Here is a 26,559-nt window from a genome sequence, read left to right as displayed (position 1 = left end):
ATTCTGAGATAGTACCTTCCCAACCCTCAACCTGTCAGGAAGGGCAAGAGCAGCAGATAAATTGGTACATCATCTGCAAGTTCACCTCCAAACCACACATCATTCTGACTTGGAAACATATTGTCGTTCCTTCACTGTTGCTGGGTCAAAAACCTGGAATTTCCTCCTTAAGGGCATTGTGGCTCAACCTACTGTATGTGTATGCAGCTGTTCATGAAAGCAGCACACCACAGCATTCTCAAGGCCATGGTAAATGTGTGGTGCTACATTTTGGAAAAACAAATAAGAGCATAACTTATACACTTAATGGTAAGGTCGTGGGTCATGTTACTGAACAAAGAGACCTTGGAGTGCAGGTTCATAATTCCTTGAAAGTAGAGTCACAAGTCGACAGGATAGTAAAGACGGTGTTTGGTATGCTTTCCTTTATTGGTCAGAGTATTGAGTACAGGAGTTGGGAGGTCATGTTGCGGCTGTACAGGACATTGGTTAGGCCACCTTTGGAATACTGCTTGCAGTTCTGGTTTCCTTCCTATCGGAAGGATGTTGTGAAACTTGAAAGGGTTCAGAGAAGATTTACAAGGATGTTGCCAGGGTTGGAGGATTTGAGCAATAGGAAGAGGCTGAATACGCTGGGGGTTTTTCCCTGGACCGTCGGAGGTCTGAGGGTGACCTTATAGAGGTTTCGAAAATCATGACGGACATGGATAAGATAAATAGACAAGGTCTTTTCTCTGGGTGGGGAAGTCCATAACAAGACAGCATAGTTTAGGGTGAGAGGGGAAGATATAAAAAGGGACAACTTTTCCACCCAGGGGGGTGGTGCATGTATGGAAAGAGTTGCCAGAGGAAATGGTGGAGTCTGGTACAATTGCAACATGTAAAGGGCATCTGGATGGATATATGAATTGGAAGGGTTTAGAGGGATATGAGCCAAGTGCTGGCAAATGGGACTAGATTAGGTTAGGATATCTGGTCGGCATGGATGAATTGGACCGAAGCGTCTGTTTCCTTGCTGTACATCTCTATAACTCTGACTAGGAATGGGCAGTAAATGCTGACCAGTCATGATACCCATATTCCACAAGTGAATAAATGATGTTAAACTTGGTAGTTAATCTTGGCTGCAACAAACTTTCTGTCAAAAATCAACAATTAAACTTTGGTTGGGAGTGTAATTTAAGTGATGGACACACCTTCCCAACTAATGTCTACCCTTAGGACTTTTAGCTGTATATCTGTCAGGCTCACATAATCTCTTATTTTGTGGTCAACTGTTCCTACTGTTATGTCTTTTATCTCATGCCACAGTAATCTGGATATTTTCCAAGAAAAAGAGAATGTTTTCTCTTGAATCGCTTGACTACTTTAGTAGATGAAAATTAAAAACAGGTGAGTTATTGAGAATCAACAAAAATTTGCATAGAACCCAATTTGCCAAAGAAAGAAAGTAGAAAATAAAATCTTTTCAGGGGTGACCACTGGCTATTTCCGTTCATCTCAACTTAAAGGGCAGAAAATGTACTGTAATAATGTTGTGTCAAGAAGATGTATATTTGCAAGTTCATAAGCAAATTAGAAAGTAATGAATTCAGTAATTATTTTATAAACTTCATATCTGAATTGCCATGTTTTGCCCTGTTAGTGATTTTTGCCTAGATATGTGAACTCTGACAACTGTTAAAAGCTGCTTCAAGAAATAATATAATCTACATGACAATTAATCATATAAATATATGACCAGGCATTTCTTCAAGCTGATGTGACCACATTAAGACTCAGTGAGGTCATTGAAATAAACTAGTTGCTCATTTATTTGCTTGATAGAATAGAACTTGTGTATTGCTAAAGGAAAAGATACATGCTGCTGACACTTTTCATCTTGCACTTATCAGGACAGACACACAAAGACCAAATTTCAAAGGGAACAACAATGTAACCTATGAGAAACGGGTGCAATGAACCTATGAGATTGGTTGGCAAGTGAGCTCTGATTGGTTCCACATTGCCATAAGGAATGTACTCCGAACAATTTGATTTGATTCCTGTCAGCCATCAGTTCACAAATTTAGTTTCATGCTTCTATGTCGTAGAAATGCAAGTGGTATGCTCCTCTAACATTAAAACAAAGGGAATAAGAGCAAAAGTATGCCATTCAGCCCCTAAAACCTGCTCCACTACAATTTGGTAGCTGCTCTTCACAAGATCGCAAGAAACTACAGAGAGTAGTGAACACAGCCCACTTTATTACGCAAACCAGCCTTCTATCCAGTGACTCCATCTATATTACCCACTGCCTCGGAAAAGTGACCAATATAATCAAAGACCTTCTGACCCTGGTTATACTCTCTTCCACCCTTTTCTGTTGAGCAGAAAATATAAAAGTTTGAATACACATACGAATAGATTCAAGAACAGCTTCTTCCCCACTGTTATCAGACTTTTGAACAGACCTTTCAAATGTTAATTCTGTTCTCTCTATCTCTCTCTGCACCTCTGCAGCTGTAACAATGTATTCTGCATTCTTTTCTGCTACTCTGATGCATTTTGTCTGGTACAATTTGCTTATACAGCATGCAAAATAACATTTTTCAATGTACCTCGATACATGTGACAACAATAAATCAATATTCGAACCCACCTCAAAGCTATTTTCTGACATTATCATATCTCTTGATATCTTTAATATCTAGAAATCTATTAATATGTCTTGAATACACTCAATGGCTGAACACAATGCTGCTGTCAAGCCAAAAAGATGTTCTGTCTACCATATTCACAGTGGTACACAAATTTCATTGTGGGTGTGATGTCAGGTATGTTAGATGTACACCGCACAAATTTGTAAAATATATCAAATAGCACATCCCTTCAGCTCATCATTACAGTACTAACCGTGATTAATCAATATGTACTTGAAAAATTTAAAAGGTAATATTCCACAATTAGACAAAACTAACTGAATAATCGTAATACGTGCAAATAACTTCACTAACAATCAATTTAGGATTATCAGTGGGACTCTCAATCTTGCCCATTTATGCTTTCTATAACCTAAATATATTCTTATGTAGGACCAGATCCTCTGCCAGAGAAAGATATAGTGCCTTTTACAGGAAACAAAACTTGTTCCTTGATGTTTTCCCCCATGGCTTGTCCTGAACAATCAGTCAGCCACTCTTTTTTGAATATCTATCAGGTTTTGAGATAACTGATCCGTGGTGAATTGTCCATGGCAAGTCCTCAACCAATCAGAGTCCATTTGACAAACAATCAGCTCCCAGTTTTTTATGCAGTATAAATTGTTGTTCCCTTTGAAGTTTGGTAATCTTGTCTGTTCTCATAAGCGCAAGGCAAAGAAAAGCTTTGACAGCATGTCCCTTTTTCTCGAGAAACTTTTGTTCATTGTTGCTCACTATCAAGAAAACAAGGTATTAAAAGCTAATGGTTAATCATTACAATGTCACTGACAACACCTTTATTTTTAACTTGTCAGTTGACAGCTTAGCTGGATGAGTAATACTTCAGGTCAGAATATTGTGAGTTCAAAGCCTTAGTGTTAAACCTGAGCACATTATTTAGGCCGATAGAGTATAGTGCAAAGGAGCACCATATGTCAGAGGTGTTGTATTTCCTAATAGGTATGTAAAAGGTTTCTGAACCAATATTGAATGGACACAAAGATGCTACTTTTTCCCCACCCCCACCCTCCTCTCACTTATCTCTCCACCCTTCAGGCTGTCTGCCTGTATTCCTGATGAAGGGCTTTTGCCCGAAACATCGATTTTACTGCTCCTCGGATGCTACCTGAACTGCTGTGCTCTTCCAGCACCACTAATCCAGAATCTGGTTTCTAGCATCTGCAGTCATTGTTTTTATCACAAAGATTACCCTCGCCAACATACCTTTCTCAACCATTGCCACCAAAATTAATTACTTGATTATTCATCTCGATGCTAGACTCTTGCACATAATTTGTGGCATATTTTTCTATGTATCGCAGCACTTCAGAATAGTTCACTGGAGGTATTTAGAAAAGATTTTTTGAGAGAAGGAATTTGGTGAAAGTTTCAAATTTTTTTTGCCCCTGTTTACAAGGTACAGTTTTGTCACCCTTTCTCTTCAAGTTTAATAAAGGTTACCTTCTCTCTTTTATTGTTCCTTCTCACACCTCATCAGGAAGCATTTATAACAGAATACTTTCAGGTTTTATGACTATTATTCTGGAACTAGGCATTGGATCTAAATAAGGGTCACCTGATATTCTTGCCCTAACTGCCAGTTTATCTGCAAGCTGAACTTTAGATTGTTCTAAGGTATTATAACGCTGTACAGTATTTACATATCATTTGTGCACTGATTTTCTAATTGCAGTTTTATAATTACATGTTTTGAGGAAGGTTTGGATTCAAAGCAATTAGCAGCCTGAACTAAAGACAGTCTTTATGGCAGGATAAATACAAAAGTAATATTATGCCACCTCTATGATGTCACTTTCATGATACTAGCTTCTCAGTATATACCAGTGAATGTTAAACTAACCAAGGTATTCCTTCTTCAAAAAATGATTCTTACATTGAATCATTGATCATTCATCTCATTACTGTTTGTTTGTGTCTAATGTAGTTGCTATGTTAATCTACATAATAGGCACTGCATTCAAAAGTATTTATTATTGATGAATTTCATCAGTCCCACAACACATGTTGGAGAGAGGACTGCTTGTAACATTGTACTGATTCCCTGACTCATGCCCCCTTTTAACTTTAATTTCTTGCTGGGAGAACTGATCAGTGAAGCTATCCATAAATAAGGAGCACTCAGAGGTGCATCTTTGCAGCATGATATAGAAGAGAGTTTTTCACTTCACTTCCATATACTCTGCATTTAAAGTGCTCTACATTACAATGATGTCCTTCCTGAAATGCTATTTACCTGACCACATTTATTTTTAGAATTTATCTAAAAAAATTGTAACAATTACCTGATTATTTTATTTTTCACAAAGTCTATTTATCATTGTCTCTCTTCAGTAAACTCAGGTAAAAAGATTCCATAAAAATTGTGTTTTCCATGTTCTCTTTCTTAAAATAGAATGAGGGCCATGAGTAAGAGCAAAGAATCTGTATTGTCGGAGGCTGAAAACCATGCTAATCCACTGCAGCCTGCTGTATGTGGAACGGAAGATGAAGGCCTGGATTTTGCTCTGGAAGATTCAGTCCTGTTACCAATGGATCAAACTTTAGAATGCCACAGCCCACCACCAGATTACAATTCTGTTGTTCGCTACACCACACCGCCAGTGTGAATGATCTGAATTTTGAGAATGCACCACAATTGTGCTTCTGAATGAGGAATTATACAACAGCACAATATCCCAAATGTTGTAAGTTGAACTCTTCTATGATGCAAAGAGATATAGAGAAAGCCATATTAGGATGGATGTCAAATCTACCATCAGCACATATATTAAAACCCCATTATACATTCTCTACAAAATGAAAGTGTCGATTTTTTTTTAATGTCTTGATGTCTGTGGAAAACACTGTATAATCATTACTACTGTCAGGCTGAATGGTGGTGAGTACAGCGAGGGATCTCACAGCTGTAGTGTGTATTCTGACTCAAATTGTATCAGTGAAATATATGTCCAAAGTATCTTAGCCAATCATGGGCTTGTCATGGAAAAAGTATATAAAATATATTTTTGTCAACTGATTTGCTAACTGACTGTTCTGAAGAAGGTTCAGTGCCTGAACTGTAAACCTATCTGTTCTCTCCACAAATGCTGACTGACTTATTCTTTGTTTACAGTCTTTTCTGTTCTTATTTTACCATCTGCAGTATTTTTACTTAAATGTTTTGATTCCTTTGTTGAAATGAGGATGTTGTTACATATTGCCCAATGTTCAGCTCTGACGTAATTTAGTCAGTAGGAGATCTAGTGTTGCTATTGTGTGATACTCAACACAAGAAGTTAAGGTGCCATATTTTTGTTTAAACCTCCAAATTGATTAAAGAGATGGTGAAATTATATAACCATAATGAAGTCGGACCAATGTAACAGTACAAACTCCCTGAGAAGTTCAAATGTCAGGACTTGCGGGTTTTGCCAGGTGAATTTCAGTTGGATGCCCCGCCCCCCACCAAGTGAAATATATCTGGTAGAAAAGAGCAAGTATATATCATGGATAACTGGGAGCAAACTGTACACAGTGTGGAAGAGAGAGTCTGATTTCCACAGGGGTGGGGGGTTTGGTGGGGTTGGGTGGTGGATGGAGAGGTGGATTGCCAGGGTGGAGGGAAAGAAATGGCAAGTAGAAAAACAATGAATTGGCTTGTCAGTGACCCTGTTAGAACTCATTCCTGTAACACTGTGGATAGACAAGCTGAAAACATCCACCATTGAACCCACACCCCCACCACCTGCACCCCCACCCCCCGCACAATATGGACACATACAGCATTGATATTGTAGGCTCAAGAATGACTGACGTGTTCAAAAATCAAGAAGATGAGTATAAAATTTTAAACAATAATTAGATTGGTCTCCCATCTCAATCGAGTCATAGAGATGTACAGCACAGAAACAGACCCTTCTTTCCAACTTATCCATGCCGACCAGATATGCCAACCCAATCTAGTCCCACCTGCCAGCACCGGCCCATATCCCTCCAAACCCTTCCTATTCATATACCTATTCAAATGCCTCTTAAATGTTGCAATTGTACCAGACTCCACCACTTCCTCTGGCAGCTGATTCCATATACGTACCACCCTCTGCGTGAAAATGTTGCCGCGTAGATCTCTCTTATATCTTTCCCCTCTCACCCTAAACCTATGCTCTCTAGCTCTGGACTCCCTGACCCCAGGGAAAAGACTTTGCCTGTTTACCCTATCCACATAATTTTGTAAACCTCTATAAGGTCACCTCTCAGCCTCCGATGCTCCAGGGAAAACAGCCCCAGCCTGTTCAGCCTCTCCCTGTAGCTCAAATCCTCCAATCCCGGCAACATCATTCTGAATCTTTTCTGAACCCTTTCAAGTTTCTCAACATCTTTCCGATAGGAAGGAGACCAGAATTGCATGCAATATTCCAACAGTGGCCTAACCAATGCCCTGTACAGCCGCAACATGACCTCCCAACTCCTGTACTCAATACTCTGACCAATAAAGGAAAGCTTACCAAATGCTTTCTTCACTATCCTATCTACCTGCGACTCCACTTTCAAGGATCTATGAACCTGAACTCCAAGGTCTCTTTTTTCAGCAACACTCCTTAAGATGTTACCATTAAGTGTATAAGTCCTGCTAAGATTTGCTTTCCCAAAATGCAGCACCTCGCATTTATCTGAATTAAACTCCATCTGCCACTTCTTGGCCTATACCCCTGTATATTGTACATTCTCATTTAACAAGGCACAAAATATTTCCATTATTGAGGAAACTGGGTATATATTTTAAGAAGGAGAAAAGTCTGTTCCCTCAAGGTAAGATTGAATGTATCCAATCTCCAGAAATAATGACTTCTAAATAGTCTGTTATTGACCAGGCCAGACCCCCTCAAAACATTTCCAGAAAGTAGCCCAGACCCTAACTTTGCTGGTTGTTTGAAGCAGGTGTATAGTAGATATTCCAGGGGAAATGCCACTGGTCAAACCACTTAGTTTAAGCAAAACAAAATTTACAAGATTACTGAATGAAATACCAACAACAGAAAACCAAATAACTTAACCTAAAATGAAAACCCAACAGATCATCCCAATCTAATGATGCTATTCCAAATATTTGCAACAATCCCCATAAACACCCCTTGGCACAAAAGGTAAGATCAAACACAGGTTCTTACAGGAGAGAAGTCAGAGAGTACCAGCCTGGACCTGCTTCTTTGGGTCCAGCAGCTTTTTTCACATTACTGCTTAAAACCAAACCAGGCCAGAGAAAAGCTGAGCTGGGAGAACTGGCCACTCCCCTTTCATTGGACAAGTGTTTTCTTTAAACCTTGAGTCAGTATCGGTTAGTTATTATCAAGTTTCCCCTAAAACCCTTCAACCCCAGACTTTTCAGAGTCTGTGTCATTTACAACCTCTGAAAAAAAAGCCAAGGACTGCATAGTCTTGTTAAAGGAGCAGCTTTGTCACAAGTCTGAAATCATGTTTTGGAAATATTAATGGCTAATGTTCAATAATAACGCAACAACTATAAAATAGCAGGAATGTGACTGATCAGCAATGATATAAAATACAATTTCAATTACTTTAGGAACTCAAACTATTTTGTAAGGTTAATCAAAAATTGAGATTCTGCATTCCCACCCATACTTTAACTTAAAGCACACGAGTTTTACATTTAGATACAAAACATCTCACATCTTTTGATTAATTTTCATTAAATCTGATGCAAAAATAGGAAAACATTTTTCAGGTTTTCATAATGGGGGCACTGGTGGAGACTGGGGGAGAAACACGTGTTTAAGTGAAAATTATTCCATTACTTTCCCTTTCTCATGGAGAATTTTTGAATTCAAACATGTTGTATTCTGCTGATAGGTTTTATCAATTTACTAATATTCTACAATTTCCAGTATCTATTTCAAAGTATACACTAATTTAATGGACTGTACCAGTTTAATTTCATTGTTGAATTTAATAAGACAGTAAAATAAAATATCAAAAACATAGTTGTTAAAGCAAAAATTAATTTCATTTACCTGTCCGCATGGGTTTCTTCTGGGTGCTCCAGTTTCCTCCCACAGTCCAAAGATGTGCAAGTTAGAGGGATTGGCCAAACTGAAATTGTCCAATGTGTTCAGGGATGTGTAGGCTAGGTGGATTAGGCAGGGTAGATGAGGTTGTGGGATAAGGAGAAGGGGTTGGATGGGATACTCTTCAGAGGGTCGGGGCAGATTTGATGGGCAAAATAGCCTCCTTCCACACTGTGGGGGTGCTTGATCCTATGATTTCTAAAACTGAATTTATATATTTTATAAAGCAGTCAGACTGTTAATGTTCTCACATCTTCCTAGTCTACCATGAGGATGTTAACAAAAATGTATCCAGAATGCCTAAGAAGAACTGTTATTGTTGTTAATCGCCGTCCTCCTTTATATCAGTCATTGTAATTACAGTAATAAACATCTCAGGTAATCTCATAAATATCCATTTATTTTAGATCTTGCGCAGGTATTTGCTGTAGCAAACTAAAGGCAGTTAACAGTCCAAACCATTACAAGTATATTAAGAAATGTCCCTGGATGATGGGTAGTTAATATTTTTGCTTTTATTAAAATGAAAAAGAGATGTTGCAAGTCAAAGCAGGGAATACTTTGCTTACTGTGAACTTACAGTTCTTTAAAAACTCTGGAGTTGGACTTCTGTTTCTGTGAGGAAACAATAAGAAGAAGTTTATTATTCATGACAATTCCCAGAGAGCTGTCAACCCCTTAAAATGTCCTATGAGCAATTTGAATAGGTCAGATTCCATATCATCTACTGTGAATGTTACAAGTATAATTAGATGCATAATGTTATTGAGTTATGTTACATAATATATAGTAACAAATCTAGTCATTCTATGTTGCAATATAAGAGTTAAAGGCATCTGATATTCATCACCTCATCTATTTTCTAGTTTCCTATGATCTAATTCATATTGTTCGTTCTTCACACCATGGCCAAGTAAATGAATGGAACAGAGAAATCTGCTTCACTGTAAATTCAGAATGAGGAATTTTGCCTTGCATTTTTTTATAGTACAATTTCATTAAGGAACATAGCATGACATAAGAACAAACATAGTTTAGATCAGAGTGGTGCTGGAAAAACACAGCAGGTCAGGCAGCATCCGAGAAGCAGGAAAATTGACGTTTTGGGCAAAAGCCCTTCAACAGGAATCCTACTGTGTTTTTCCAGCACCACTCCGATCTAAACTCTGGTTTCCAGTATCCGCAGTTCTCACTTTTGCCTATAAGAACAAACATAGACCATTCAAAACCTCTACCCTATCTGTCATTGATTGAAATGTACCTCAACTCCATTTACCAGACATTATTCAATAATATCATAATGTTCCACTATTTCAAATCAATAGATCAATGACACTGTTGAAATATTGGACAGAAAAACATTAGACAAATCTATGAAGCATTACTGCACTATTAACACATAATGTACTTCCAAGACTGTGATATGTTTTATTAAAGCAGAATATCAAAAGGTTGTAGTGTAGAGGTGGTGCATGACCATGGTGAAATAATCACACATGGGCTCCAGATAGGGTAAGCTCAATGAATTAACTTGCCGTTTCTCGATGCAGGTTAATATTTTCTCTAAAATTCTTACTCAGAATTTTTTATTTTAGAACTAAAGCTGCAGACAATGCAATAAAAAGAATATCTAATGTCTTTGAATGAGCTTCAGGCAAGGCATTAAACTTGTAATCCAGATAACATTCATTAATACTCAAATGTCATTATAAATTTGTAACTAGATTCCTGACAGCTGTTGATTATCCTACATGTTCAGTTGCACTTAGTTGTAGCTTATATTTTTACAATTAACTGGAAATATGTTCATTTTGCATTAGGTAATGGGCAGTATTATTTGAAAAATCAATAATCTTAAGGTGGCATATATGCTTTCAAAATGTGATAATTTCATTTTCTCTATGAAACAACTAATATTAATGAACATTATTTTGCACATGCAAAGCACCAATAACAATTTGCTTCTTTAAATTACTAAATCCATTGTTCCTCCTTCAGCTCAAGGCTTTCTTTATATTTTTATATCTGCACAGCATCTCTGCAGAATGTAATGGCTAGTTTCAGCACCGAGGTGTTGAAGTTGCATAATTATCTTGCTGGCACAGATATTTTGAGTATTCAGTTCAGTTACTTCCAGTGTTCTGAAATTAAAACTTATGTAATTCTCACAGATTCAGAGAGAAAGGTCTTAGTACTCAAAATTTAAAATGGTATTCTTTTAATCCATTTTCCATGTATTAGTCCTGATGAGACTTTACTTATTAAGTTCTAGTTCATGCCAGTGCAAGGGTGTACATGTTTCATCAACACAAGTGGAGCAGTATTATGGCATACTTAAAGAATTACACCACTTTGGTTGTTAACATGAGAACGTGATGTTGTTTCTTTCTTTCACTTTTTGCTTACAAGATTTTTTTTGTTAAATATCTTTAAATTGTCAGAGAAAATTAATATTAAGATAATAAATTAGAAAACACTATTTAACAAATTTACAGGAAACTAATGTAGTCTTTCAACAATGCTGAAAATTTCCTTTCCATACATAATTGACTAACAGGTTGTGTATTAGGAACACAAGTATTTCATAGAGAACCCTATTCTAAAGCTTGATGTTATGCTATAAGGTATCAAACTCGTTGCTCAAGATTCTTTTTGACATTCTAGATTATCTTCATACGATGCAGAGTTAAAGATTTGCTTCTGATTCCTATTCTAATGCTTGCAGGACGGGCTAATCCTTTGCATTAAAGATGGACCTCTATTCATGTAAAGGCAACTTTTTTCTCAAAGAACCACTTGTTTTAAAGTGCTCATACAGTGCATTTTATTTTATTCCTTAAGGAACAGCAGAGAACTGCCATTTATTCTGTGGGAAAGCAATTAAGAATGTCAATGTATTATCTGTTTAAGAATGTATGCACTGGAGAACCTTTGTATTTCATATAGCCTATGTTCTACTGGAGCTATTAACAAAAAATAAAGTTTACATATATTTATAGCATTCTGTATTTTTATCTTTTTTTTAACTTTCTCATTGTGTGTTCCATCCTTTTTCTTTGTGGGGACATAACTCTCTGAACTCTCGTTAGCTACTCATTGAATTCTTGTCATTATTCTTATACTGATTTGCCTTCAAATAGCTATTTTCTACATTTTTACCCAATCACATCTCAGCTTGGTAAAACAGATCTTTTCACAATTTAAAAGATTGTTATATCTTCTTTTTATTTAATCATTCTAAATCTAACCAAATTATAATCACTACTACCACAATGCAGTCCCATTGATACTACTTTCACCTGCTCAGAATGATTATCCAAAACTAAGATGTGAGTTTTATGTTGTTCTACTTGGCTTCAAGTTGATTAGCATCAATACAATGGACCAAGCCTCCCAATACAACTCAAATTAAGAGACTATTGAGAAGAATTATTGACTTAACTGGGCTGCTCTCATCCACTCCCAAGTGGTCAGCAGAGTGCAAGATTAATCATGCAAACAGAAAAAGCTGTCAGCAGAACGTACATTTGGCACTATGAATCAAAACCCATTCATATACTTAAGTCATTCTCATTTGCAATTTATTTTCACTTTTAAAAGCAGACTTAGTAACAACTGTAAAATTCAAATGACACAAACAAATCTTTGCTATGAGGCTGGACAGGGCAAAGAGGGGAGTAGAGATAGCTTCAGTTGCTCAGTTTTTGAAAGTGGAAGGTGAATCAAGCCTCTCCCCACACCCAAAATAACAGACAACTAAGATAGCAACACCTTATACAAAGGTCCCTAAACAAAAGGTTGACAATCTGCTATTTTGCAAGATATTGTACAACATCAACTGAGCTCATGCAAATCTGTATTTGCAAACAAAAGAGATGGAGAGACAAGGAAAGACATCTGCCATCAGCAGAAGGCCAGGAGATCCTCCAGACATGCAAGTAGTGGTGGAGGTAAAAACAATGACTGCAGATGCTGGAAACCAGATTCTGGATTAGTGGTGCTGGAAGAGCACAGCAGTTCAGGCAGCATCCAAGGAGCTTCGAAATCGACGTTTCGGGCAAAAGCCCTTCATCAGGAATAAAGGCAGTGAGCCTGAAGCGTGGAGAGATAAGCTAGAGGAGGGTGGGAGTGGGGAGAAAGTAGCATAGAGTACAATGGGTGAGTGGGGGAGGGGATGAAGGTGATAGGTCAGGGAAGAGAGGGTGGAGTGGATAGGTGGAAAAGGAGATAGGCAGGTAGGACAAGTCCGGTCAAGTCATGGGGACAGTGCTGAGCTGGAAGTTTGGAACTAGGGTGCCGAGGACATGGAGGTCCTGGGCCTCCTTCACCCCCGCTCCCTCACCACCAGACACCTGGAGGAAGAACGCCTCATCATCCGCCTCAGAACACTTCAACCCCAGGGCATCAATGTGGATTCAACAGTTTCCTCATTTCCCTTTCCCCCACCTCACCCTAGTTGGATGCTGCCTGAACTGCTGTGCTCTTCCAGCACCACTAATCCAGAAAGTAGTGGTGGAGATCAATGTCAAGACTGTAGCTCCAAGAACATGTGGGCGGCACGGTGGCACAGTGGTTAGCACTGCTGCCTCACAGCGCCTGAGACCCGGGTTCAATTCCCGCCTCAGGCGACTAACTGTGTGGAGTTTGCACATTCTCCCCGTGTCTGCGTGGGTTTCCTCCGGGTGCTCCAGTTTCCTCCCACAGTCCAAAAGATGTGCAGGTCAGGTGAATTGGCCATGCTAACTTGCCCGTAGTGTTAGGTAAGGGGTAAATGTGGGGGTATGGGTGGGTTGCGCTTCGGCGGGTCAGTGTGGACTTGTTGGGCTGAAGGGTCTGTTTCCACACTGTAATGTAATCTGAAAAAAAAACATGAATGCTGTGCAAGAAGAAATTTACGGACTGAACATGTGTTGCCAAGATTCAACCTTCAAAGTGGTGTATTGTAGTGATCAAGTGAAGAGGAAAGGAATGGCTCACTTACATCTTCCTTCTCCATTTGATTGTTACCAGTATGTTTAAAGTTTGAAGGGTGGGTTTGCCTTCAAGTCTATGTACTTAACTGACTGTAAAGGGTTAGGCAGACAAAGTAAGAGGTCAAGTTTTGGTTCTGACATCTGGGTAAAGACATTAAATGGTTAATGTAGCTCCTGCAACATATGTATTTTAAACGATTATAGATTAAAATTAGTTGTCCATATACTTGGCAAAAATGTGTCATAAAAATACAATAATTAGTTCAGTTAATCCTGGTTGCATTGTACTTCAAAGACAGTTCTGATGTTTCAAAGCTTGGCTGGAATTGGTTTCATTTCACCTCCAGCAGAGTATTTTACCCAATGTGGCAATGTCTATGTTATCCACCATTATATAGGAAATTAGGCATGAGTGTCATAGAATTACAAAATCCAACAGACAATGAAATATTACGTTCATAGTCGCAACAGTGTCAGGGCACAAAATTAAACTAATAGATTCCAACTGTGCGGCTGTATCCAATGGTGTGTGATGCTTCAAGTGATCTCAAGGTACAACAGAGTATAAGCTCTTCATACTTTCAGGTGACGTGCTAAGATACAGCAATACCCACAGACTCTGGGTGAGGTTCTCCAGTCTTTTACTATTTCAGATGGGATGCACCAAACTGTTAAGCTCCTGTGTAATGGAGAATGAATTGGCTCCATTTCTTTATTCAAGCATCCTTTTAGTTGGTTGCAACAAGGTTAATTTACCCTTTACTCATAGATACTTCCTCTCAGACTTCGCCTAAATTTATGGTTTAAAAGGAGGCAATTTAACCAGAATACTTGAATTAATAAAGAATGATATTATTAATTATCTAACATGAGAAGAATTAGTAACACAGCACACAAACACAGAAATTAGACAGAAGAGGTAAGTCCAAGAAGATAAATTAAAAATAAACAGATATACTGATCAGTCTGGGAATAAATAGCTGAGTCTGCAACCATTGCAGTAGAGATTGCCAGTAAGAAGAACAAGTGGCTTTACTTCTCCGAAATCAAGCTCTCTATTCTGAGTGCATCATGTCAAGCAGTTAACAGGAGGGCAAATAAACACTTCAAGGTCTTCCTCAAAGTCTCCGTGATAAAATGCTGCATCTTTACTGAACCATGGGAATCTCTTGCTTTAGGCCATGCAAACTGAAAAAGAAGGATCCATGAATGTGGGAATCTCCAACAAGCTCAGATGGAGATCAAGTGCAAACTACAGGAGTGCGCAAAAGCTCATGAATCCCACCCACCCACCTCTTCAAGCATCACTTGCAACAGCGTTTGCAGATCCAGTTTCAGACTATTTAGTTACCTCAGGACCAACAATTCTGCAGACCAAGAAGGTCACCCTCGGACTCAAGGAACTACCTGAAAAAATGAGACACAACACAGCAGACAAAGCTCAAAGCTTAGATATTAAATTGAAGTTACCTTCTGGTAAGAGAGTTATTTGACCTGCCTTTTCTATACTTGGTTGTAAAGATAATTGTTATGTAACTGGCTTCCAAACTGCAAAGTCATGGTCTCAAATAAATTATTATGATCATTCAATCAGGTAATTGGGTTCTTCCCAATCATCTGTTCCTTAGTAAGGCAAATTTGCATTTTAAAATGAAGGAGTCAGTAGATCTTTATTTTCACTGTATCTAACAAGCATTCAGTCAAGATTAGATTACTTACAGTGTGGAAACAGGCCCTTTGGCCCAACAAGTCCACACCGACCTGCCGAAGCGCAACCCACCCATATCCCTACATTTACCCCTTACCTAACACTATGGGCAATTTAGCATGGCCAATTCACCTGACCTGCACATCTTTTGGACTGTGGGAGGAAACTGGAGCACCCGGAGAAAACCCACGCAGACACGGGGAGAATGTGCAAACTCCACACAGTCAATCGCCTGAGTCGGGAATTAAACCCGGGTCTCTGGTGCTGTGAGGCAGGAGTGCTAACCACTGTGCCACCGTGCCACCCAGGAAAATTACATTGTTCTTGAAGTAATTCTTGATATTAGCAAGTGGGAAAGACACTGGGTTGTCTGGTTTGTCCCTTCTCAATACACTGTGGACTTTCAGAGATTTTACAAGTTTGAATTTGCAAAAGGTCTGGTTGCCATCCTATAATGTCCATTTTAGAAAGTTTAATATGTGAAATGAATTGATGAACATAAAAATTTACTTGGAGGTCGCCACTGATGATGTTACCTAGCCAGGTAATGAAACGTCTGGATATCAAACCTACAGCTCAGCGAGCAAACCTACACCCCATAAAAATTTGTACTTGATATAGCATATATTCATAGCAATAGCCAACGAACTGCATCAAAGTCGGAAAGGCCTGGCACTGGAAAAGCATACCAGGTCAGGCAGCATCCGAGAGTCGATGCCTCGGGCATACGCTCTTCATCAGGAATGTGGGGAGAGGGGGAAGAGGGCTGAGAGGTAACTAGGAGGGTTGTGGTGGGGTTGGGGATAGGGGGAAAGGTAGCTGGGAAGGCGATAGGTGGATGCAGATAACTGCTTAATACAACACAACCCCACACTCTCAAACTCGCTTGTTACAAGCTTTACACAGCTCTGAAACTGGCAACTACTCAGCTATGCCAACCACATTACCCAATCATATCATTTAATAATATTTTCTCCAAGAAAATAGCATGTAGCTAGAGTTAGCAGTTTGCTAAAATGGAGGAGAACAAGTTCACCTTCATGTTTCAACCTTCATAAAAGAAGTTAAAAGTCACACAACACCAGGTTATAGTCCAACAGGTTTATTTGGAAACACTAGCTTTCGAAGTGCTGCTTCTTCATCAGGTGGTTGTGGAGCAGGATGTAAGACATGAAATTTTTTGCAAATGGTCCTGCTCCACAACCACCTGACAAAGAAGCAGCACTTCAAGAGCTATTGCTTCCAAATAAACCTGTTGGACTATCCTAGTGATGTGTGATTTTTTAACTTTGTCCATGCCAGTTCAAAACCGACTCCTCCAGTCATTCATAAAAGAAGTTTTGCTTGAGAATCGTATGCCTTGAAAATTTGCATATGGCAGTATGGCTTTCATTGCTGGTCTGCTGTGCACATGCGGCTGTGAACTGGACTGGACCTGGGTGGTAATCCTTATTTAGTGGTAACTCCTCTCACTGATCAAACCTGCATCCTAGCCCTGCAACATTTCCAACTTTCCACCTGTATATGGTATATCGGTCCATTCATGCCAGGAGGATTACATGTTGTGCTAAGGACTATTCTCCCCCAGCACACCAAATCCCATCACAATTGTGCAATTTGGAAAGTGCCAAATGGAGGGTTCAAGTCAGTCTTGCATATTTTCCTTACAGGTGATTCAATTAATAAATAGCAACTCCAAATTTGGTTGTTTTCCTGATTGTAGGTGGGACAAGCAATGGATAAATCAATAAATGTTTTGAAGATCACACATTAAAAAATAAATCCTAAACCACCAATGAACAGAAATAGAAACAGGTAATGAAAAACAAACATCAGTTTAAAAATGTGTCAGTGAAAATATGTTATTTTAAACAATCACTTGCTCAAAGTGGATGGCAGATGTACAGCAGATGTTTATCTGATCTGGTAGATTAATTCTCATTGCTTCAATTCATTCCATTTCTTGGCAATATTCCTGCTGTTAAAGTGATTTAAGATTGATCCCTTTTTCTACTTTCAGCTTGTTTCAAGTTTCTGAGGAAACTGGAGTGATGTAATGTGATGGATTTGAATGTGGTGTATGTAGGAATACTGCTTCCATAAGTACAGCATGCTCACAGGACTATCAGAGCTGTCATCTCATTCTTGGATTTCAGTTTTTGCAAAATGAGAGTTGAGGACTTAACTGATCTTATCCCTGATAATAAATCTTGACCATAAGTAAACTGAGCACAGTTTAACAGAATCCATTGTCAGTAAGTGTTTAATGTTTTGTCAAATTGTGGTTATTTAAAATTTATATAGCATTCGTACTGTACACTTTGTTGTCTCATTTGCCAGACATCTGACATCCTTGGGAACCTGTCAATGTATTCAAATCTCTCAGTTCAAGCCTTGGGAAATCTAATCGACAGTGTTATGGTTTATGTTTGCCCAATATGAAGTATGCAGTTTCTCCTCATACAGAAGCATTTCGTTTGCCCTAGCTTAGAGACTTTGATGTGAACATATGTGAACAGGGGCACTATTGACACTTAACCGATCAAAAGCACATTCTTTGTACCCTATCCAACTGAGTACTGAATTATAGATTTATCAAAAAAGAAGTGGGTAGAATCTGGCCCTCAGTAACAGATCTGTTCTTCCAGGCCTTATTATTAAGACACAAGGTATGTCTCATGAGAATTTGACTGTTCTCCATGGAATTCAATAACAGCCTAATACAGGCTAGAGGTCTGGAACCATTACTTCTACTTTCAATGCATATTACCTCATAGTTCAGTACACAATCTTGAACTTAGTCCAGAGATAAGCTATGTATTGAGTGCTAAGATCTCAACAATGAAATGGAACTGTCTTGGCAAATGTTTTGTACGTTATAATCTTAGCATGTATTAGAACTTTGCGTGTAAGAAGACTGAAAACACCAAAGTATCCTTCATGCATTCTCAGTGACACTTCGAATTCTGTGTCCAGGTTGAAGTTGGTAACCACCAGAAAATCCAGGTGATATGAATGAAACATTAGAAAAGATATTTCCCAATCAAGAGCTTTGAGGTTCTTTCTTGGACCTAATAAGATCATAATATCACTAGATCCTACCATATCACAAAGCTTAGCCTGAGTTTGTGAAAAGTGCTTGCTTTTATCAGAAGTAACAACTTTAATGAAAAGGTGTGCTGAAGTATAAGTCAATAAGATCATAAGATATAGGAGCAGAATTATGTCAATCCACCATGCTGTAAACACCATGACTCTATGACTTGATGATGGCTGATATGTTTCTCAACCCCATTGTCTTGCCTTCTCCCCGTAACCCTTATGAATAACAAACCTATCTAACTCTGCCTTAAATACACTCTAAGGTCTTGCCTCCGCAGCTTTCTGTGTCAATGCATTCCACTAGTTTCTCCTACTAGTGAAAACATCTTCCCCATAGCCACACTTATCGAGGCTTCACAATATCCTGTAAGTTTCAATCAGATCCTCTCATCATCCTTCTAAACTCCATTGAGTACAGACGCAGTGTCATCAATAGTTCCTCATATGACAAGGTCTTCGTTCCGTTCTTGTAAACCTCCTCTGAACCCCTCTAAGGCCAGCACATCCTTCCTTAGATACGAGGCCCAAAACTGCTCACAATACTCCAAATGCAGTCTGACCAGAGTCTTATACAACCTCTGCAGCACATCCCTGCACTTGTATTCTGACCCTCTCAAAATGAATACTAACATTGCATTGCCTTCTTAGATGCTCACTGAACCTGCATGTTAACCTTCAAAGAATGCTGAACTAGAACTCCCACATTCCTTTATGCTTCAGATTTCTGAAGCCTTTCCCCAAGTAGAAAATAGTCTACACCTCTATTCTTCCTATCAAAATGCATAACCTCATACTTTCCCACACTGTATCCCATCTGTCACTTCTTTGCCCACTCTCTTAGCCTGTCCAAGTCCTTCTGCAGCCTGCCCACTTCCTCTGCTGTCTCTTCAACAATCTCTGTGTCATCTGCAAACTTAGCAACAATGCTCTCAGTTCCTTTGACCAGATCATTAATGTATATAATGAATAGTTGTGATCCCAAAACAGACTCCTGCAGAACTCCACTAGTCACTGGTTGCCATCCTTTTATCCCATTCTCTGCCTTCTGCCAGTCTGCCACCTTTCCTCTATCCATGCCAGTACCTTGCCTCTAACACTAGGGGCTTTTGTTTTATTTAGCAGCATCGTATGAGGATGTCAAAAGCTTTCTGGAAATCCAAGTGGATCTTGTTCATTGATTCTTCTTGGTCTAACTTGCTCATTACCTCCTCAAAGAATGCTAACAAATTAGTCAGACATGACCAGCCCCCAACTATCAAAGCCATGCTGACTCAGCACTATTTTACCAGCCCATAATTTCCTGTCTTCCCCGTCCTTCCCTTCTTAATCTGGAGTGTTACATTAGCCATTTTCCAATCCTCTAGGACCCTTATTAATTACAGTGATTCCTGGAAGATCACAGCAATGCCTCTACAATCTCCTCAGCTATTTCCTTCGGACCTGCTTACATTCCTGATGAAGGGCTTATGACCGAAATGTTGATATTCCACTCCTCAAATGCTGCCTGACCGTGTGTCTTTTCAGCACCAGTCATCTGGTCCGGGTGATTTATCCACCTTCATACCTTTCAGCTTTCCCAGCACCTTCTGTTGTGTTGTGATGGCCACTACATTCATCTCTTTCTCCTGACCTCTTGAAGTTCTGGTATGCTGTTGGTTCCTTCCGCTTGAAGATTGATGCAAAGTGTCTATTCGGTTCACCCAACATTTCTTTGCCCCCCATTAATACTTCTCCAGCCTCATTTTCCATCAGTCCAATGTTCAATCTTGTCTCTGTCTTACCTTTTATATATCTTAAAAAAAACTCTAGTAACCTTCTTCTAAATTACAGAAGAACCTCAATTATCCAGCATTCGATTATCTGAATATTGGATTGTCCGGCAAGATCACAAGTCCCAATGCAAGGCTAAACAATGTTATCCGGCATTCAATTATCCAGAATTTGATTAACCGAACAAAATACCTCCCACCTGTGTTCTTCGGATAATCGAGGTTCCTCTGTGTTAGTCAGATTACCCTCATATTTCATTGTCTCCTCCTTATTGCTTTTTTTTGGTCATCCTCTCAATCCTTTGGCTTCCCATTAATGTTCACTACGTGAATGCTTTTTCTTTTGCTTTAATGGTGTTTGTGACTTCCTCTGTCGGTCATGGTTGCCTCATTCTCTCCTTAGTACGTTTCTTCTTCCTTGGGATGAATTTCTGCTGTGGCTCCTGAATTACCCAGAGAAACTCCTGCCCTTGTTGCTCCACCATCTTCCCTGCTAGGCTCCCCTTCCAACCAACTCACCCCAGCTCCTCCCTCATGTCTTTGTAGTTACCTATTATTGTTAGAAAGTGTTGTTAGAAGTATTGTTAGAAATTTCTGGAAATGCCATTCCTACAGTAAACTCACATGATAATTGATAAAGACATTGCATAGGATGGGCAGTGGTGAAAACACATCACACATTCTTTTTTCCAAAACAATACCTTCAGCTTATCTACATGTGCAACGTCATAGAGCAGGTGTATGTATCTTAGGGAAATGTCGAGATTTAGTTTTGTATGCTAAAAAAGATTTCAGTTTCATAGTGTGGACTGCATGATTGAGTAGGGTGACAAGTGTGGCGTATTCCTGAGCCATATATGGATCTGCACTCTCATAAAAATGCCATAAACTGTTAAATGTAGAATTTATTCAAAGTTGGGTGAAATCATGGTCACATCATAGAATCCCCGTGGAAACAGGCCATTTGGTCCAACAAGTCCACACTGACCCTCCGAAGAGTAACCCACTCAGATCCATTCCCCTATCCTATTATTCTATATTTACCCCTGACGAATGCACCTAACCTACACATCCCTGAACACTATGGGCAATTTAACATGGCCAATTTACCTAACCTGCAAATCTGTTGGACTGTGGGAGGAAACCAGAGCACCCAGAGGAAACCCACGCAGACACAGGGAGAATGTGCAAACTCCACACAGACAGTCACCCAAGGTTGGAATCAAACCCAGGTCCCTAGTGCTGTGAGGCAGCAGTGCTAACCACTGAGCCACCGTGCCGCCCATAAATTACCCCACACTTCCACGGCCAATCCACTTAATCTGCACCTCTTTGGACTGTGGGAGGAAACTGAAGCATCTGCTTCACACAGTCACCTAAGAGTGGAATCAAACCCAGATCCCTGGCACTGTGAGGCAGCAATGCTAACCACTGGGCCATCTTGCCTCCCTCTGTTGTGACTGCATAAAAATTGTTTTATAAATTGTTGACATAATAGCTTATCTCACAAACTCAAACAAATACTGCACTTTATTAAGAGTTGACAAACACTCAACAAAGCAAATCATGCAAAATGTCAACAAAAACATCTTGACTATGTTTGTTCATATTATTTCCTGTGTTCTATTGTATTGTCCATGCACTTTAGGCAGGATTTCATTTTTAAATACATCTAATCTGGAGATCCCTTGCAAACAGAAATAGTTTTCTAAATAAAAGTTACGAACCTCCCAATAATAAGCACACAAACCATTGAGATAAATTTGATGGTTTTCTTTGCAAATTTCTGAAATATTAGCCCAAATTTTCTGATAGCTAGATAATCAGTTCCATAGCATTGATGCAAGTTGCACATGGGACCTGTGGAAGGGCCTCTTTCCTTTACTCCACACTCGGGCCGGTGTCTGGGGTTCTCTGATCACTGTGGCAGGCTCTAAAACTTTAACAACCCGAAATGTCACACTAGGGCAACTCCACTGGAGTGGGAGAGCTGAACCAAACTCACTGTTTATAGCCTGACCAGCAAGTCGGAACTTCTCTCCACACAGTAATCGCGACCCAACACCCTGCCCTAACACCAGACCCAGTACCTTCTGCTCTACCAATGGGACCTGACAACACCCTGCTACTATACCCAATATCCAACCTTTGTGCCCTGGAACTAAACCAAACCTCTTTCACCACTGATGACACCTGCCTCCCTGGAAAGGACACTATCCCCCTTAACCGACTCTGGACCCAACACACCCTTTACCCCACTTTGGATGTCCCACATAGCCCCCACCCCTTCACCCCAAAGATCCATACTCGCTTTTCCTGCTCCAGACCTGACCCTTTCCCCTTCCCCTGCCACTGGAACCAAGCCCCCACCCGCTCCAGATCCAACATCTTCCTCCACTGCCAGACATAATCGTTCCCTCAAGCTCCAGACCCGACACACCTACCCACATCACTGGACCTGACATCCTCTCCCAAAAGCCCTGGAACCCAACTCCTCCCATCCCATACTCCACTGATTACCCACCCTTCCTGACTGACCATAAACCTACCATCATTTATCTGGCCCTGTGCTATCTTGCACCCTGGTACCTTAACCACCTGGTACCTGACCACTTGGCATCCTCCCCCTTAAACTACTTAATGCCCTACCTACTCTTTGAAGATACAACAACTTGCTTCTTGCTTTATTTAACACAGTTGCATTTTTGAAGACTATAAAAAGAAAACTAAAGAAAATCTACACTGTTCTAAATTATAAATGTTGTTCTGGTTTCCTAAAATACATGTGCTTCAAACAGTATGATGCTATACAACATCATGTGGGCGGCACGGTGGCACAGTGGTTAGCACTGCTGCCTCACAGCGCCAGAGACCTGGGTTCAATTCCCGCCTCAGGCGACTGACTGTGTGGAGTTTGCACGTTCTCTCCGTGTCTGCGTGAGTTTCCTCCGGGTGCTCCAGTTTCCTCCCACAGTCCAAAAGATGTGCAGGTCAGGTGAATTGGCCATGCCAAATTGCCCGTAGTGTTAGGTAAGGGGTAAATGTAGGGGTATGGGTGGGTTGCGCTTCGGCGGGTCGGTGTGGACTTGTTGGGCCGAAGGGCCTGTTTCCACACTGTAATGTAATGTAATCTAATCTAATCATCAAGAAAGACAATTGCGAAGACATTTTATGGTCAGAATTATAGAATCTTACAGCATGGAAGTTGGTTTTTGCACATTATGCCTATTTGGGAGCAATGTTATTTGTAAGACTTGTACAATTAGGCCCACTTTGACTGCAGCATGACATTTATTTTTCAATTATATATCCATTCCCTTTTAAAAGTAACAAGTGAACTGCTTCCACCATCCTTTTAAAAAGTGCATTCTGAATAATAACCATGCATCACTTAGAGTTGTCCTCATTTTCCGCTAGTTTCTTTTGCCATTCATCTTCAATCTCTGACCTTTATCTTCAAAGGCACTCATTCAGGGAAAACAGACTCCTCTTATATATCTCAGCACCATTAGTCTCCACTAAATTTTATATAAATAGTAGAAAATGGAATGGCTGCATTGGATCAGATACAATCAAACAGAAATTTAATTAAATAGGGTTTAATTTAATTTGACAACATATTGGATCTGAGCAAAACTACTTACAATATACACAGGGATATTTCTACAGTGAAAATTATGCATACAAAGGTCAATATTTTGATCCAAGCTTTATCGGAGCACTTGCCTTTGGCTTCAATATGTAAATAGTAATATCAGCTGACTTCCCACTATAATTGCTGCATGAAGTTATAGTGCTATGTATGAAACTAAAACAACATTATCTCGTGCTAGCTTTTAAAGGGCTGCAAACGAGGGTTTGACAGTATAGATTTTGAGAAGATATTTCCGTCAGTGGGGGAATCTCAAACAAAGGGACATATTTACAGAATAAAGGGAACATTCATTTAAAACCGAGATACAAAGGAAAATCTTGATGGTAATAAGTGTCTGGAAATTGTTTACCCTAGAAAGTTGCGGAGACTGGATCACTGAAAGCAATTAAGCAGCAGGTAGATAGATTTTTGAAATATCAGGGATTTGACTGCCATGCTGAGCTGGAATCAAAGACGAGTTGAGATCTGAGGTAGATCAGCCATGATCTTGTTGAATGGCAAGACAGACTTGAGTAGATGAATGGCCTACTCCAGCTCATGTTTCTCATATTCTAGTTCTTAATCTTGCTATTAAAATGATGAATGTAACACGCCTCCAATTGCAGTACTGAAGGCTCCTGCAGTAACAAATGAGGGAGGTAAAGTGAATTCATTTTGAACAGAGGTAAATTCCCCTTGGAAAGTGAAATAACGCCACAGAGGCCAGTATCCCATCACCAAGTCCCCCTTTATTTACATATGGCGAGTCCTTGACACTGATCCAGCTCCCTCAGAGCCACCTCTCAGAAAGAGCAGGATGTCTGACTCTCCTGTTCTTATCTGTCAGCCGGGGCTCTCTGCTTGGACCAAGTCAATAGCCCCAATCAGGGAACTCATATTCTTTGAGGTAGGCCTCGCTGAGCTCATTACAACCATTACAGAGAACAACTCAAAGGTAGCTTGGGAAGAGATGACAGAAAAAATGAATGCACTCTTATCTGCCACTAGACCCTGAAAGATGTGAAAAATTGGCCGATTTCTAAATGGTTATCCAAAGGGAGACAACAAAATAGTTGGTATAGTGCAGACAAGCAAGAGAAGAGATTGGGAGGGAGGGAGGCGCTGTTGAGAGAGGTGAAAACATGCTCGTGAGGGAGAGAGGAGGATGTGCAGTGAAAGAGATAAATATATAGAGAAGCCTGAAATAGGGAATCAAAGATGAAGACATGGGGATGGGAATAAAAGGGCTGATTCAGGTACATATACATGGAGAAGGGATGATAGGATAATGAGACCATGGGTCAAGGGAAACAGACATTTATCTAAACCTTCAGAGGTCAAGCAGTAGTAAATAAATTTTTTTATCTTTTTCTCCTTTGTTACAATTGTGGCAGCAGATCACTAAAATCAATTGATACTGCCGTAATGTTGCAGTAAGCATTGCTGTAATCAGTATCTGATTTCTTCACCATAATCACAATGTGAAATATGTTCTCCGCAGGTAAATACTTAGACCAGTAACCATTTGTCTGACTTATGTTATATATTCATCATGGAGTGCTTTAGAGAGTTTGAATCCAAGCACCAACACTAAACAAACAATTCTTTCAACCATGCAGAAGAACCAAAGTAATAAATCACAGCACAATGTTCTTTACTTTTAGGGTTGAATACCATTTAATTAGTCTTTTTATGCTACGTTGGTGATTTATTTCACAACCTCACAAACAAAGAGAAAAATGATGTCAAAAACAATTCTGGGTATTTTCTATATTTTGTTTGGAAAGGCTCAGGTGTCCGGGCTCTAATCAATTCCCAGAAACTGTTCATAGATCATCCTTATTAAATGCCTGCTAAATTTCAACTCTATACATCAAAATGCTGAAAGGACCTGGATTTTTTAAAATGTTAGTGATGTTTATTATTTTACTAAATCCTACGTTATATGATTAAAACGTTTTTGGAATTGTTCCCCTCTTGCAGGTGCGTTATGGAATGCCACAGACAAACATGTGCAAAATTGTATCTGTGAAAATAATTAAGAAAATGAAAGAGTAGTAAAAGGCCAAGGTATTCAGATCTCTTTTAAAAACAACTCATACAATAGAAATTCCTGTTTCGTATGAATCTGGTGGGACCAGTGTGATACAGGAGACAACCCCAACTGTTACCATATGGCTAAATGTTTTCATAGAAATCCCTAATTTAAATTACACAGCTCTGTAACTGCCTCCTGGCTCAATTTGATCTTGTGGAAACAATTCTCAATCATTGGCAATTAGTTGTGCTGAGCTGTGCAGATATGAATAGTGGTGTACCACTGTGTGTAGACTACTTCTGATGCCATCTGCTCTTCCCGGCATGGCTTCCTTGTCCTTTGACTGGTTGCTGGCCTTTATTCCTCCATTTTAAATTGATAACCTTCTCTCTGAGTAAGTAAGCAGCAAGTAAACAAGAGAATTGCTTTGAATAAAGTGAGTAGCACTGATAAATCTCATAGCTTTTCTAGCACTTTCTCTTTTGTAATGGCAACCATACTCAACTCAGCCTCCTGACTCCCTTTAATTATTGGGATATTACTCATGTCTTCCACTGTGAAGACTGACGCA

General features: G+C 39.5%; 1 protein-coding gene across 3 annotated transcripts in view; it reads left to right on the top strand.

Moving 5' to 3' along the window:
• The window catches only part of kdrl (kinase insert domain receptor like), a 265,292-nt gene that overhangs the window by 198,983 nt on the left and 39,750 nt on the right, over positions 1-26,559 (top strand). The window contains exon 30 of one of the 3 annotated variants that reach the window (XM_043704900.2): positions 5,095-11,765. The exons of 1 other annotated variant lie outside the window; for it this stretch is intronic. In XM_043704900.2, coding sequence (XP_043560835.2) covers positions 5,095-5,308 — 214 coding nt within the window. In that variant the 3' untranslated portion in view covers positions 5,309-11,765. Of the gene's footprint in view, positions 1-1,311; positions 1,389-5,094; positions 11,766-26,559 lie in introns of those variants that run through there. One more of the 3 variants, XM_087991965.1, reaches the window with a different exon arrangement.

Source organism: Chiloscyllium plagiosum, unplaced genomic scaffold, assembly GCF_037043375.1.
Source record: "Chiloscyllium plagiosum isolate Xiang-an unplaced genomic scaffold, Cpla_swu_hap1 HiC_scaffold_11, whole genome shotgun sequence".
In the NCBI taxonomy this organism is placed as follows: Eukaryota; Metazoa; Chordata; class Chondrichthyes; order Orectolobiformes; family Hemiscylliidae; genus Chiloscyllium; species Chiloscyllium plagiosum.
This window is presented reverse-complemented; position numbering and strand designations above follow the sequence as displayed.